This window comes from Rhincodon typus, chromosome 7, assembly GCF_021869965.1.
Source record: "Rhincodon typus isolate 14 chromosome 7, sRhiTyp1.1, whole genome shotgun sequence".
Lineage (NCBI taxonomy): Eukaryota > Metazoa > Chordata > Chondrichthyes > Orectolobiformes > Rhincodontidae > Rhincodon > Rhincodon typus.
In genome coordinates, this window is record NC_063338.1 from 47893823 (window position 1) to 47909887 (window position 16065).

General features: G+C 42.0%; 1 protein-coding gene across 3 annotated transcripts in view; it reads right to left on the reverse strand.

Annotated features, from left to right (window-relative positions):
• tlk1a (tousled-like kinase 1a) overlaps nt 1-16065 on the reverse strand; it is a 133352-nt gene that overhangs the window by 26372 nt on the left and 90915 nt on the right. For all 3 annotated transcript variants that reach the window (XM_048598771.1, XM_048598769.1, XM_048598770.1), the window contains one exon: nt 1279-1360. In XM_048598771.1, the coding sequence (XP_048454728.1) occupies nt 1279-1360 (82 nt within the window). The remainder of the gene's footprint in view (nt 1-1278; nt 1361-16065) is intronic.

Sequence of the window (16065 nt, forward strand, 5' to 3'; positions counted from 1 at the left end):
GGATTAAGAGGATGAGTGGTTAAGAGGCTAGAGTCACAGATATTTGAGAAAGTAAGTGCAAGAAGAAGGGGTAAGCAGGCAAGAGGGCAGGGTGGGTCATGTGTTGGGGGGGGTGCCTCAGTGTGAGTATGATGGATGCTTTCAATTCTTTGAACATCTACTTTAATTATTAGCAAGAAAATAGCTCAGAATCACAAAACTGTTATGGCACAGAAGGAGGCCATTTGAACCAGCATACATGCACTGGTTCTATTACCTAGTGCAGATCTCCTGCCTTTTCCCCACGCCCCTGCATGCTTTTTCTATCCAAATAATTGAATGCCCTCTTGAATACCTCAATTAAACCTGCCTCTACCACATTTTCAGACAATGCATTCCATACTCAAAACTACTAGCTGTGTTAATTTTTTTTTTTCATTTGCACATCACTTTCAATCAATGCCTCCAATGAACTAACATATTCCCTTATAAAAGGGGACCAGTACTGCTCTCAGCGAATCCAGATGTGGTCTCAAGCACCTTGTACAGTTGTACCAAGATTTTCCTACTCTTATACGCCAACCACCTTAAAATAAAGGCCAACATTCCATTAGCTTTCCTGATTATCAGTTGCATGTGTGCTAGCTTTCTATGTTTCATGCACAAGTACCCCCAAGTGTTGCAGCTTTCTGCAGTTTTCTCCATTTAAATAATATTCTGTTCTTATGTTCTCCCTTACAAAATGAACAACTTCACATTCTCTCACATTATATTCCATTTGCTAACTTTTTACCTATTTACTTAACCTAATTAATCACCCCATGTCGCCCTTTTATCAATCAGTTCACTGGCCTCAAGTTAACCATCCTGGGAGATGTCCAACAGAGCAGCACAAAAATTTAAAAAAAAAACTGAACCACCATTATGTGACTTAGTTTCTAATAATCTGGAGAGAATGCCTACACAAATAAATTCTTGCAAAACTCAAAATTATACAAGAAATAATACAAAATGGAAAAATATTTAGGAAGGATTTCTACATCAAGCAATATGGGAAAAATCATTTAGTAATGAACTCTGAGCCATGGAGCTTGAAGATTCTTGAACTTAAAAACAGTACAATAACATATACCAATTTCATCAGACCACACACGAAAGTACACTTTGCCCAGTTAACCAAACACAGGTGATAAGCATACATCCTGTTTATGACAAGGTCCCAATGTCTTGCTAAATAGTTCAAAATAGAAATCACAATCTTGAAACGCTCAGCATCCTAATATTCTTGTATGTGCATACCTTATATACTTCACTGAAGCCACCACGTCCAAGTAAGTGTAGCAATAAATATCTATCATTCAATGTAGGATGATCTTTGAATCTTTAAAAAAAAAGATTAGTCTGAGTAAACATTCAGATATCAGCAAACATTCCAAAAACTAATTTCTTCATAGAAATTCAGGTAGACAACTAAAAGATGTTAATATAGTCAAAGTTTTCAGATGGGTAAAACTAGATTCTGTAAACTGAACAATGTATACTTTATGCTTTGTTAAAGATAGATATGTTAACTCATCTTGTTCTATGTGCAATTAATCAAGTCACTATTCTAGAATAAAAATTAAAACATGGGCATTTTCTTTTGCCTCTAATCTAGTAACATGTTAATGACTGCTCAGTTGAAGGAGGGGTTCACAGGTTCACGTCAGCAAGCAGAGGGCTGTAGAAACAGCCAAAGCAGGAATTGGACTTCATTGGAGGAAGAGAGAGATAATCTGCAGGAACAGCTCTGGACAAGAAATGGGGTGGAGAAACAATTTGGAAGAAACAACTATAGTTAGCAAATGTGAAAACAGAGCCACAAATGGATTTCCCTCAGTTTTGGAAGCTAGGTTAGTTATCCACTTCTTGTATTTAATTGTTAGGAGCAAACTGAGGGAGCAGAAAAGAAAGATGGAGGAAGTTGGCACTGTTTTCAATGAACATGATCACTTAGGAGCACTGGGCAGATTTAGATATGCACCAGGCACATTTGAGATAACAGTTGTTAAATTGAGGCTACTGAACTGACTGATAAAAGGGAGATATGAGGCAATTAATTGTCTGGAGCTGAGGCAATTTTGAAGGAGTCATGGAGGTTTTGGTAGCTTTGCAGACAGGGGTGTCAGAAAAGGGGTATTCAAGTCAGGGAACTAAGGTATTAAGGGAATTAAGGTGTTTTTAACCCTAAAGGGCAAAGGTTGAAAGCAATGAGTTTGGGCTGTCAGGGTAAGGTGTATAAGGAGGAGAAATTAACAAAATGATTTAGGACTATCAGAAAAGATATCTTAAGGCTGCATGTGATATCGAGGAGAAGGACTGGCAATATGCTTAACAGGAGGGTAAATGTTAAATTCTAAAGTCAGACCGATAATCGTGAACTAATCTAGTTATAGATTTTCATTTTGCGTTTCGGAAATACATACATCAAAAATAGGCTAAAAATATTGCACGAACCAAAATTGCAACTATAACTTGACTTAATATTATGGGATTGAATTCACATGATCTGAAGGGGAGTCCACTGCTGAAGAGATTTGCTACATTTACTGCAGAAAACTGAATCTTCAAGAAACTTACACCATTCATAAAGATTCCTCCTCAAATGTCAGTAACAAGAGATAATTTGGAAATAAGAAATTTCAAAGTATTGTCCCAACAATAGTGATGAAATTATAAAATACAAGATAGTGTAAATTTCATAAATGTTCCAACATTTAGAAAACACACTTGGAAATAGCCAATTAGCTATTATACTTTTTTTTAATCCATTTGGAGGCTGCCCATTTTAAAAGGGACACCACTAATTCACTAACAAAAATCTAAATGAGCATCTAGTCAAGGAGGTCAAACATTTTGATTATATGTTCGTCTTACAAAAATAGCGAAATTTTAAGACTGATTCCATTGCTTCCACAGTGTACTGCAGCCAAATAGATCAGTGAATAATCAAATCAGTCATTATAAAGTTAGTAACTGCTTTAGAATTAAGAATTACATATCTTTATTCATTCTATTTTAACTACTATAGATTCAACTTTATATTTTTATGGTTGCTTGGTTAATGGTTACAGTTACATTAACAGAAGACCAACTCATCATATGCAGTTTCCATAGTAAAACAGACCAGCTATAACTAGTGAAAACGTGCATAGCATTTCCATTTCCACCAATGTGTCAATTCCAGGCTTCTAAAAATAACTGGAAACTATCCGTGTAAACTTTTCAAACACCTCCTGGAACATGATAGAAAATTAATTGCAAATCTTGGAAAAATCTAGTGATATGCTGTAGATTGAGTTTTTAAAAAATTTTATTCAGTCATGGGATGTGGGCATCGCTGGCTAGGCAGCATTTATTGCCCATCCCTAGCTACCCTTGAGAAGGTGGTGACAAGCTGCCTTCTCGAACCACTGCAGTCCACCTGCTATAGGTTGACCCACGATGCCGTTAGGGAGGGAATTCCAGGATTTTGATTCAGCAACTGATTATCGGCAATATATTTCCAATTCAGGATGGTGAGCAACTTGGGGAGGGTAAATTGCAGGTGATGGTGCTCCCAAGTATCTGCTGTCCTTGAGCTTTCAGATGGAAGTGGTCATGGATTTGGAACGTGCTGTCTGCAGTGCATCCTTTAGATATTACACACTGCTGTTACCACATGTCAGTGGTGGAAGGAGTGGATCCTTGTGGATATGATGCCAATCAAGCAGGCTGCTTTGTCCTAGATGGTGTCAAGCTTCTTGAGTATTGCTGGAGCTGCACCTATCCAAGCAAGTGGAGAGTATTCCATCACACTCCTAATTTGTGCCTTGTAGATGGTGGACAGGATTTGGGAAGTCAGGAAGGGAGTTACTCGCCACAATATTCCTCGCCGCTAACCTGCTCTTGTAGCGACTGTGTTTGTATGGCTAGTCTAGTTGAATTTCTGTTTAATGATGTTGATAGTGGTGGATTCAGCGATGGTAACACTATTAAATGTCAAAGGACAGTGGCTACATCATCTCTTACCAGAGATGGTCATTGTCTGACATTTGTGGGGTGTGAATGTTATTTGCCACTGGTCAGCCCAAGCTTGGACATTGTCCAGATCTTGTTACATTTGAACATGGACTGTTCAGTATCTCAAGAATTGTGAATGATGCTGAATATTGTGCAATCATCAGCAAACATCCCCACTCTGACACACCGCCCTATTCCCTGGCCTCTGTCTCTGACTTGCTGCTGTGTTCCAGTGAAACTCAACGCATGCTGGAATAACAACACCTCATTTTCTGCTTGGGCACCCTGCGGCCCTCTGGCCTCAATATCGAGTTAAATAATTTTAGGGCTTAAGCTCTCCCATGTCCCAGCCCCTTACCCCACACACCAGGCCTTGTTATCACATAGCCTGTCATTACATATTACCTATTGTTAGTCACTAACAGTCCCCATGAACAACTATTCACCCTTCTGGCCAGAGCATTATCAACTCCTTTGTCTATCCAACTTTTCTCTCTTCGGGCTCTATCCTATTGTTTACTCCCCAACCCATCCCCCTCCTGTTTTCTGCTACCATCAGTTCTGAGCAAGGGTCACTGGACCCGAAACGTTAACTCTGATTTTTTCTTCACAGATGCTGCCAGACCTTCTGAGCTTCCAGCAACTTCTGTTCTTGTTCCTGATTTACAGCATCTGCGGTTCTTTCTGTTTTTATCCCCCACTCTGACCTTATAATGGAAGGAAGATCATTGATTAAACACTATCCTGAGGAATTTTCCTAGCGATGTCCTGGAGCTGAAATAACTGACCTCCAACAACCACAATCATCTTCCAATGTGTCAAGTATGACTCCAACCAATGGTTAGCTTGCCCCCAATTGATTCCAGTTTTGCCACATACAGTAATTTGGGAATACAAAAAGTGAAATCAATCACAGTATTGTATTTTTGAAATGTTATGAATACCAATGAAAAATCAATATTTTAACATTTTTAAATGGGAGCCTTTAAAATAAAGGCCTAGAAAGCTATTTCATGTCAAGGAGCATTTCCACATTTTCTAAGGTGACAAATTGATATTTAAGAACAGACAAAGTGATATTGAATGAGGAATAAAATTATTAATTATTAAAAGGAATAACTTCAAATCAGGGATAACATGCAAAAAAATTAGCAAGCCTAATTGCATTTGTAAAAACACAAGTTACATTGGATTAGCACAGTACACTTAAAGACCAGATTCAAATTAATGGAACGAAACAAATAACAATCTTGGCATACGTGATGAAAAAAAGAATAAGTGAAAGGTGGTGATCAGTCTTTAGGTTTAGTTACCTCTTGCAAGCTAAATGTCTGAGAACTCTCCTAAGGCTTAGCCCTCACACACCATAAAAAGAAGTGTGTCTTCACCTGCCCAATACCGAAGTAATTTATTGGGATAGTAAGGACTCAAATTTAATAAGATTTTCAGGTTTATAATTTCTGAAGTGTTCTTTCCTCAAGGCTTATAAGCTCAAACATTTTCTTTAGCTTGAAACCCCATTACTTCAGTTGAGAAGTTCTTTACAAAGATTAGAGTTCAGCTGTTCATTATGAATTACAAACCGTATCATTTGTAACTAGCATAAATAAGCTGGCAATTTTTTGAGATCTTCAATCTATTTTGCCATCAAATTGAGCTCAAGTATTAATACACAATCTATCATAAAAAATTACTTTGCCATTTTAAGTTCTGCATTGACCTGTGAAGATTGAAATTTCTTAACTACATAGTGATATTGGAAAAGGCATAAATTTAGCAAAGAATACAAGATCTTGAGTACAGACAGTGTAGCCATGGAGATTGTACAGACAATGGTTTGAAAAAGAGCTGGATAATTTTAGTGTGAATATCATTAGGGGAGCTACAGGTAGCCACAGAGCTTGTTACTTATGAAAGGAGAGAAGAGGAACTAGACAAGTTTCCCAAATCTGTTCAGTGACCCCCTATTAGATAATGCACAAGGGTGAAGAAAAGAATCCAACTCAACTGTAATCATCCAACAAGTTAAACAGGTCACCAAAAGTGGCTTACAGGAGAAAAATGCATGAGACAGTTTTCCAAGCTCTTATCCTAACTGTCTGGTCTTTACAGTTCAATCTCTCCACACCTCCATTCCCAACAAGGTCGAAGGGCTCTCCACTTCCCCCTGAAGCGGAGGCCAACCAGTTTCCATGAAACATTACCTTCCTCTGCCTGGGTGAACTTGCTCTCTCATTGACAGATTTCTCCTTTCACATATTCTACTTTCTCCAAATGAAAAATGATGTTTTGGGTACCCACAGAAGTGGTAGCTCAGTCTGCCTTTTCATAGGAATATTTCTGTCCTATTTGGGCCATCTCCCTCAATTTTTTTTTCCCCTTATCATCTCTAACAGGGCCATGACTTGCTCCCAACTGAAATGGAAAACTTCCTCATTTTGCTTCCAATTTCCACTCTTCTTATTGTTTCAAATTGTGCATCTTCAATTCTTTTAGTCAGTCATAGAATCATAAAAGGTCTCTAGTACAGAAAAAGGCTCTTTAGCCCATTGTGTCTACCCTGGTCAAAAACAAACACCTAACCTAAAAAGCAACTGGCCCAGACAAAGTCCCGGCTGTGCACTCAGATATCATGCAGATCAGTTGGCAGGAATATTCGCGGACATCTTTAACCTCTCCTTGCTACAATCTGAAGTTCCTACCTGCTTCAAGTAGACCATCATCCCTGTACTGAAGAAAGCACATGCAATGTGCCTCAATGACTACTGCCTGGTGGCTCTGACCTCCATAATTATGGCGTGCTTAGAGAGGTTAGTTATAGCCCAGATCAACCCTAGCCTCCAGTCTGTCTCGATCCCTTGCAATTTGCCGACCGTCGCAACAAGTCCACAGCGGACACCATCTCCCTAGCCCTACCCTCATCCCTGGAGCATCTGGATAATGAGGATATCTACGTCAAGCTTCTACTTATTACTACAGCACCACCTTCAACACTATAATCCCAAACAAACTAATCTCCAAACTCCGAGACTTGGGTCTCTGCTCCATCCTGTGCAACTGGATCCTCGACTTCTTGACCCACAGACTGCAATGAGTGAAGATAGGCAACAGCACCTCTTTCACAACAATTCTCAAAACCGGCACTCTGCAAGGCTGCGTACTCAGCCCCCTACATTCGTGGCTGAGTGGCATAAGTTCACTGATGACACCACTGTTGTAGGCTGGTTATCAAACAATGATGAAACAGAATACAATAAAAAGAGATAGGGTGCTTGGTGACTGGTGTAAAGATAACAATCTTTCCCTCAACATCAGCAAAACTAAAAAGCTGATCATCAAGTTCAGGAAGCAAGGAGGAGGGCACACCCCTACCTACATCAATGGAGCCGAGGTGAAAACAGTCAAAAGTATTAGGTTCCTAGGGGTGACCATCATCAACCACCTGACCTGGACTACCCACACTGATGCGATGGTCAATAAGGCACAACAACACCTCTTCTTTCTCAGGAGGTTAAGGAAATTCGGCATGTCCATAAGGAATCTCACCAACTTTTATAGATGCACCAGTGAAAGTATTCTATCTGGATGCATTGTGGCTTTGTACAGCAACTGCTCTGCCCAGGACCGTAAGAAACTACAGAAAGTTGTGAACACATCACAGAAACCATCTACACTTCTCGATGTCCCGGAAAAGCAGCCAACATCAAAGACCCCTCCCATCCTGCTTATAATGTCTTCCATAGGGCAGAAGATACACGAGCTTAAACACAGATTCCAAAAGGTTCAAGAACGGCTTCTTCTCCACTGTTATTAGACTTCTAAATGGACTTCTTAAATTTCAAATGTAATGTTGATCTTGCTTTTTGTGCACCTTCTCTGCAGCTGTAATCTTGTATTCCTTGCTCTGTTCAATCATGTTATGATCTGCCTGTGCTGCACATAAAACAAAACTTTTCACTGTACTTAGGTACATGTAACAATAATAAATCAAATCCAACTGTTCTAATCCTATTTTCTAGCACATCTCCCATGGCCTTCTTAAATATATGAGAGTTTCTATCTCTACCACCTTTACAGGCTGTGAGCTTGAGATTCCCACCACCCTGAGTGAAAAACATTTTCCTCATATCCCCTCAACCTCCTGTCCCTTACTTTAAATCTATGCCCCCAGTCAGCGATCCCTCCACTAAGGGGAAATGTACCTCAATGAGATACGCTCGGTCTCCCCTGCTCCAAGAATACAACCCAGTCTATCCAATCTCTCTTCAAAACTAAAGCTCTACAGCTAATAAAAACAAGTACCCCATATGTCCTAAAAACTTTATCTACCTGTCCTGCTACCTTAACAGACCAGTATACATGCACATCAAGGTCCCTTTGACCATCAGTGCTTCTCAGGGACCAACCATTCTTCATGTATTCCCTTGCCTTGTTTGTCCTGTCTAAGTGCTCATACTTACCTGGATTGAATTCCATTTGCCACTGATCAGCCCATCTGACCACCTGTCTGTAATCTCCTATAATCCAAGACTATTCTCTTCACTATTTACCACACCACCAATTTTTGTTTCATCTGCGAACTCACTGATCAACCCTCCTACATTGAAGGGATACTACAAAGCAATACAGCAAGGGCCCCAACATTGATTGCTGTGGAGCTCCACTGGACACAGTCTTCATTTCACAAAAGCACCCCTTAACCGTCACCCTCTGATCCCTGCCATTTGGGATCCAATTAGCCAAATTTCCTTCGCTCCTATGGGCTCTTAACATCACTACGCATGTCTCCCATGCATGACCTTATCAAAAGCCTTGCTGAAATCCAAATAGACTTTGTCAAATGCATTGCCCTCTTCTACACACTTAGTCACCTTTTGGAAAAATTGAATCAAGTTAATCAGACATGACCTATTAATAAAATCATGCTGACCATTCTTTATTAATTCCTATCTCTCCGAGTGCAGATTAATTCTGTTCCTCAGAATTGCTTCAAGTAGTTTCCCCACCACTGAGGTTAGACTGACTGGCCTTAGTTTCTTGGTTTATCCCCTGCTCTTGTAGTCACCATAGCCCCAGAAGACCATAGGTCTACTTGCTCATTAGAAGGAGACAACAGGTGATGGTTTAACCTCAGGGTCACTACTCCTCAGGTGAGGGGAGAGGTTGAGAAGGTAGGACTTTCATGGTAACCTCAGCCAGTACAGGAACTGAACCGACGCTGTTAGCATCACTCTGGATCACAAACCAGTCATTCAGCCATCTGAGTTAACTAATCCTCCTGCCAGTGGTTGGTAACTTGAGAATCCAACATGGCAATAATAAACCTAATAACGTCATATTGCAGCTGTACAGGACATTGGTGAGGCTACTTTTAGAATACCACATACAATTCTGATCGCCCTTCTCATGGGGAGGCGACGACCTAGTGGTATTAATCGCTGGACTATTAATCCAGAGACCCAGATAATGTTCTGGGGTTTCAGGTTTGAATCCTGCCATTGCAGATGGTGGAATGTGAATTCAATAAATATCTGGAATTAAGAACCTAATGATGACCATGAATCCATTGTCTATTGTCGGAAAAATACATCTGGTTCACTAATGTCCTTTAGGGAAGGAAACTGCCATCCTTACCCGGTCTGGCCAGATCATTCACAACCTTTTTATAATGTTGGATGTCAAAGCTAAGTTCTGGCTGCAAAGGTCCTCCATCACCAAGGCTGACTACTTCCCCCTCCATCATATCACCTAACCGCCCCTGCCTCAGCTCTTTTATTGTAGTGCCATCCCACATCTCATCCAGGTATTCGTTACTATTTGACTTAAGTACCAGGGAGGCGATGGCCTAGTGGTATTATCGCTGGACTATTAACCCAGAGACCCAGATAATGCTCTAGGGACCCCGGTTCGATGGTGAAATTTTAATTCAACGAATTCTGGAATCAAGAATCTAATGATGACCATGAATCCATTGTCGATTGTCGGAAAAACCTATCTAGTTCACTAATGTCCTTTCCATCCTTTAGGGAAGGAAACTGCCATCCTTACCTCGTCTGGCCTACATGTGACTCCAGACCCACAGCAATGTGGTTGACTCTTACCTGCACTCTGGACAATTAGGGATGGGCAATAAATGCGGTCTAGCCAGCGACAACCTCATCCCATGAATGAATAAAAAAGGGTGGTGTTAAACTTGAAAGGGTGTGGAGAAGAATTACAAGGATGTTGCCTGGACTGGAGGGTTTGCGTTATAGGGAGAGGCCGAATGGGGGGGAACACTGGAGGCTGAGGAGAGGCCCCTTATAGAGGTTTATAAATTCATGAGGGGTATGGATAGGGTGAACAGCAATGATCTTTTTCCTAGGGTGGGGGAATCCAAAAGCTAGAGGGCATAGGTTTAAGGTGAGAGGGGAAAGATTTAAAAAGGACTTGAAGGATAACTTTTTAACATTGAGAGTAGCGTGTTTATGGAAGGAGCTGCCAGAGGGAGTGGTGGAGGTACAATTTGAAAGGCATCTGGATGGGAATATGAATAGGAAGAGTTGAGAGGGATATGGGCCAAATGCTGGCAATGGGACTAGGCTAGATTGGGATGTCTGGTCAGCATGGATGAACTGGATTCAAGGGACTGTTTCCATGCTGTACGACTCTATAACTGAAATGCAAGATCATTATTGGGTATTTTATCTTACTGGATAATGGGTCTTTGTATGTATCTTGCCTGATGTCAGAAGGTAGAAAAATAAACCCTTCAGTAAATGGTAGTTTGATCTATAAACTGTCAAACAGATTTATTGGGTAGTAAATGGATAAGTGAACAATAAACAGTATTATTGAATCATGCAACTACTGGAATGGCAGGAGAACTAGATGCAATTGATATTTTTCAATCTTGCATTTCTCACGTTCCTAAAGATAAACTGTTCAGTGTTTGTCATAGAGACGGAGACAGATACAATAGGGCTACACCTTTAAGATTTTTAAAAATTAACCAAAACTAGAAAGTGGAGAAAACTGACGGGTAATGTGCAATAAGACTTCTAAGCACTGGAAGGCATGAAAACAAAGCAGGAAAATTGCCTATAAAAAAAAAGTAGCCAATGCTAGAAATCTGAAATAAATCTCCCAGTATATGTGGGTGTTTTTCTAGAACTTTCCAATTTCACTATTTTTTCTAAAAACTTTATTTGTACTTCTCCATGTAGGGGGTCCCAGAAATGTCAGACTTCTTCCAGCAAAAAAAAAACTCACTTGTTTATCATATCCCGTTTATCTTTGCTGCCCTTTACAATTTTTGTTTCTAATTATTTGCCCAAATCCATTTTCACAACTGTTCTTTTTTTGCAGCGTTTGCCTTCAGCTATGACACTTACACATGATTTTTGCTGAGGATTCACATTTCCTCTTTCAGATCCATTTGTGATCACCAATATAGCCTGGATATCTAATTTATCTTTCAGAATTTCACACAATTCATTCTCTTGACAGGCATTATGGATTAGCCCTTTCCCTTCAACAACATTGACACTGCTTCAATTTGCAGCAGCCCAGCCTCCACATCTGATTTAAACCAAGGCCTCTTTGCCAACCACAGTACCATTTCAAGGGGAAGAGGGGAGTTTGCACCAGATTGTATTGTGCCACCACAAGGCTGCTCTCTCATTATGAAGAGATGCCTGGTGGTGATTTAACCTGAGGGCGATCATACCACAGGTGAGGGGACAGCTTGAGAAGGAAAGTCCTTCATGGTAACCTCAGCCAGTGATAGGATTGAACCGATGCTGATGACATCACACTGCTTTGCAAACTGTCCAGCCTACTGAGCTAAAATGACCTCTGGAATTTACACCAGCATCCTCGTCAATATTTATCTCTCGACCAACATCACTGACAGATTATTTGTTTATCACATCACTGTATAGTGGGGTTTACTGCAAAGAAACGGATTGCTGTATTTTCTATATTACAACTCTGACAATGCTTTCCAAATACTTTCCAATACAATGTATGGATATATGCAGGCACTTGCTTTCTTCCTAATGGAGAATCCATGTTACTGTTTTCTTTTGATGTTTTGCATTACCATTTTTCTCATCTCTTGCTTTTTCAAAATTTATGCTTCTGCCTATCAATTGTAAAAATCAAAACTTCTCAAATGCCAGCTAATTACTGATCTCAGACAGTCCTCATTTTCTCAAAATCCCTTTTTACACTCAGAGATAACAAGGCATAGAGCTGGATGAACACAGCAGGCCAAGCAGCAGCATAGGAGCAGGAAAGCTGACGTTTCGGGCCTAGACCCTTCTTCAGAAATGGGGGAGGGGAAGGGGGTTCTGAAATAAATAGGGAGAGAGGGGGAGGCAGATAGAAGATGGATAGAGGAGAAGATAGGTGGAGAGGAAACAGACAGGTCAAAGAGGCAGGGATGGAGCCAGTAAAGGCGAGTGTAGGTGGGGAGGTAGGGAGGAGATAGGTCAGTCCAGGTAGGACGGACAGGTCAAGGGGGCGGGATGAGGTTAGTAGGTAGGAAATGGGGGTGTGGTTTGAGGTGGGAGGAGGGGATAGGTGGGAGGAAGAACAGGTTAGGGAGGCGGGGACGAGCTGAGCTGGTTTTGGGATGCGGTAGGGGGAGGGGAGATTTTGAAGCTTGTGAAATCTACATTGATACCATTGGGCTGCAGGGTTCCCAAGCAGAATGAGTTGCTGTTCCTGCAACCTTCAGGTGGCATCGTTGTGGCACTGCAGGTGGCCCAGGATGGATATGTCATCTGAGGAATGGGAGGGGGAGTTGAAATGATTTGCGACTGGGAGGTGCAGTTGTTTATTGCGAACCGAGCATAGGTGTTCTGCAAAGCGGTCCCCAAGCCTCCGCTTGGTTTCCCCGATGTAGAGGAGGCCACAACAGGAACAGCGGATGCAGTATACCACATTAGCAGATATGCAGGTGAACATCTGCTTGATGTGGAAAGTCTTCTTGGGTCCTGGGATGGGGGTGAGGGGGGAGGTGTAGGGGCAGGTGTAGCACTTCCTGCGGTTGCAGGGAAAAGTGCCGGGTGTGGTGGGGCTGGAGGGGAGTGTGGAGCATACAAGTGAGTCACGGAGAGAGTGGTCCCTCTGGAAAGCAGATAAGGGTGGGGAGGGAAAAATGTCTTTAGTGGTGGGGTTAGATTGCAGATGGCGGAAGTGTCGGAGGATGATGCGTTGGATCCGGAGGTTGGTGGGGTAGTACGTGAGGACGAGGGGGATTCTTTTTTGGTTGTTATTGCCTGCCTCTTTGTAGGTTACGTGGAACAATCCCTCTTCTGTACCTACACTGGTCCTAAAGCCCACCTCTTCCTCCGTTACATTGATGACTGTATCGGCGCCACTCGTGCTCCCACGAGGAGCTCGAACAGTTCATTCACTTCACCAACACCTTCCACCCCAACCTTAAGTTCACCTGGACCATCTCTAACACCTCTCTCACCTTCCTGGACCTCTCTGTCTCCATCTCGGGCACCGTGTCTCCCGCATTTCCCGCAACTCATCCCTCACACCCAGTCACTGCAATAAACAACTGCACCTCCCAGTCGCAAACCATTTCAACTCCCCCTCCCATTCCCATTCCTCAGATGACATGTCCATCCTGGGCGTCCTGCAGTGCCACAACGATGCCACCTGATGGTTGCAGTAACAGCAACTCATATTCCGCTTGGGAACCCTGCAGCCCAATGGTATCAATGTAGATTTCACAAGCTTCAATATCTCCCCTCCCCCTACCGCATCCCAAAACCAGCTCAGCTCGTCCCCGCCTCCCTAACCTGTTCTTCCTCCCACCTGTCCCCTCCTCCCACCTCAAACCGCACCCCCATTTCCTACCTACTAACCTCATCCCGCCCCCTCGACCTGTCCGTCCTACCTGGACTGACCTATCTCCTCCCTACCTACACTCACCGTTACTGGCTCCATCCCCGCCTCTTTGACCTGTCTGTTTCCTCTCCACCTATCTTCTCCTCTATCCGCCTCCCCCTCTCTCCCTATTTATTTCAGAACCCCCTTCCCCTCCCCCAATTCTGAAGAAGGGTCTAGGCCCGAAACGTCAGCCTTCCTGCTCCTATGCTGCTGCTTGGCCTGCTGTGTTCATCCAGCTCTACACCTTGTTATCTCAGATTTTCTGGCATCTGCAGTTCCTACTATCTCTGATACCCTTTTTAAACTCACTTGTTTACCAGTCCTCAATATTTTTCATTTCTGAAAGAATAGATTAGGAAATGTTGTCCAGATTTTGCTGGACCAGTATAGACATGGTTGTTCGTGGTGGGGCGGGGAGAGGTAGGATGGCCAGAAAGTAAAAGGATGATAAGTTAACCATTCTTTGATGCATTCTCACCTCTGGGGAACTTTCCCAGGGTAGATAAGGAAACGGAGCGACCGACTCTCCACAAGGCGGGCAGCCGATCCCTCCGATCAAGATCCACATAGGAGATCATTTTCAGCTGGTATGGGTGTTGGAACAGCACAATCCATGCTGAAGCTTCTGGCTCAATCAAGGCAAAACAATCTCCATATGGAGGGCCAAAACGCCTCAATGATAAGACTGCGGGAATAAAAAACTACAACCTGCACACTAATTAGGGTTGTGGGGTTGGGAATCGCTTCCTTCTCAAGACCTTCAGTGCAGTCCTTATAGGTTAGCTAGGCTCCATGTCAAGATGCACCTGCTTTGACCTGCTGTGGCAGCTTCCACTTGTGATTTGATTGCCAATGCCCCAGGGTTGTTGGCCTTCCAAGTGAGGCTACAGCACTGGAGTCCATCAGCTGGATAACATTAACTAAAGCTTACTCTTATTTTCATACAGCATGACCCACATACCAGATCATGATTTTTACCATTCAGATTTGTCCCCTAATTGCCTTCAAACTTGTAATTTTACAATTTTTAAACAGCCTTTTCTTCACCAAAATATCTGGAAGATTTGTTGGTTCAGCGTGCTCCTGTTCACATGAATCTCACTGGTTCTGACCATTCTTTCATCCCCTTTTCAAGTACCTGGTTACTTATTCAAGTACCTGCCCCAATTCACATATCAAAAACTCTTCTGCAGCTCCTTGCCATGACAGCACTTCAAAGTATTGTGATCCCTGTTATTTCCCTTTAACACGGATAAACAATTTTTTCTCCAGCATGGTCTCGGAGCACACTTTCTACGACTGCTTCCTGCGCCAAATTGGATCTTGACAATTTCACTGCTTATTTGGAAATTGTAAATTTCTCACGTCTTCCTAGGGTTCTTGATCTCTTTTTCTGACCCTGATCACTTCACAAACCCAAACGTCTGCAAATAACTGGATTATTTTCAGATTTCCGCCTTGCAAGTTTCTGTCCACATTTTCCAGCTTCTCCATACGATTGAAAGCAATCTGGTAACTCCAGGATTTAAATTATAGCTTTTGAAATATCATCTAGTTTCATAGCTAAGGCTTCTGTTCAGAGGGGTCTCCTGAAAGAGATCACTTCATTTTCCATTTCCGCTCTCCTCATCTTTTGCAACACAAAAGTGATTTTTCATTGGATCATTTATCAACATATACAACAGCATATCTTTGTTCTAGCACAAAACGCTCCCCTAATCCTACAGTGGAAATTTTGTTAATATTGCACGTGTGCACCATGAATCAGAGCAGCAGGATTTCTAAAGCTGTGCTGGCCTATCTTTCCTATTTTCAGGGCTGTTGTGTCGGTTTTCAGTACTCCTATTCTTGTAATTGAAAGAAGTTGCTGTTATGTTTTCCTTGGTACCTTCTCTTCTTAAAGCCTTTGTTGGAAGTCAACAATTAATTTTTTTTTTTATAAATTGGAAAACCTTTGATACTTTCTACTCTCCCCACTCTTCCTTTAACTATTTAATTCAATGGGAAGATGGTGGCACAGGTAACTGCACAGGATCTGTAATCCAGAAGATCCAGGCTAATGCTTAGGAGATTCTGGAAAATATGGTTAGTCTCAGCTCAGCATGTTTGGCAGCATCTGTGGACAGAAATCAGAGTTAATGTTTCAGGTCGTGA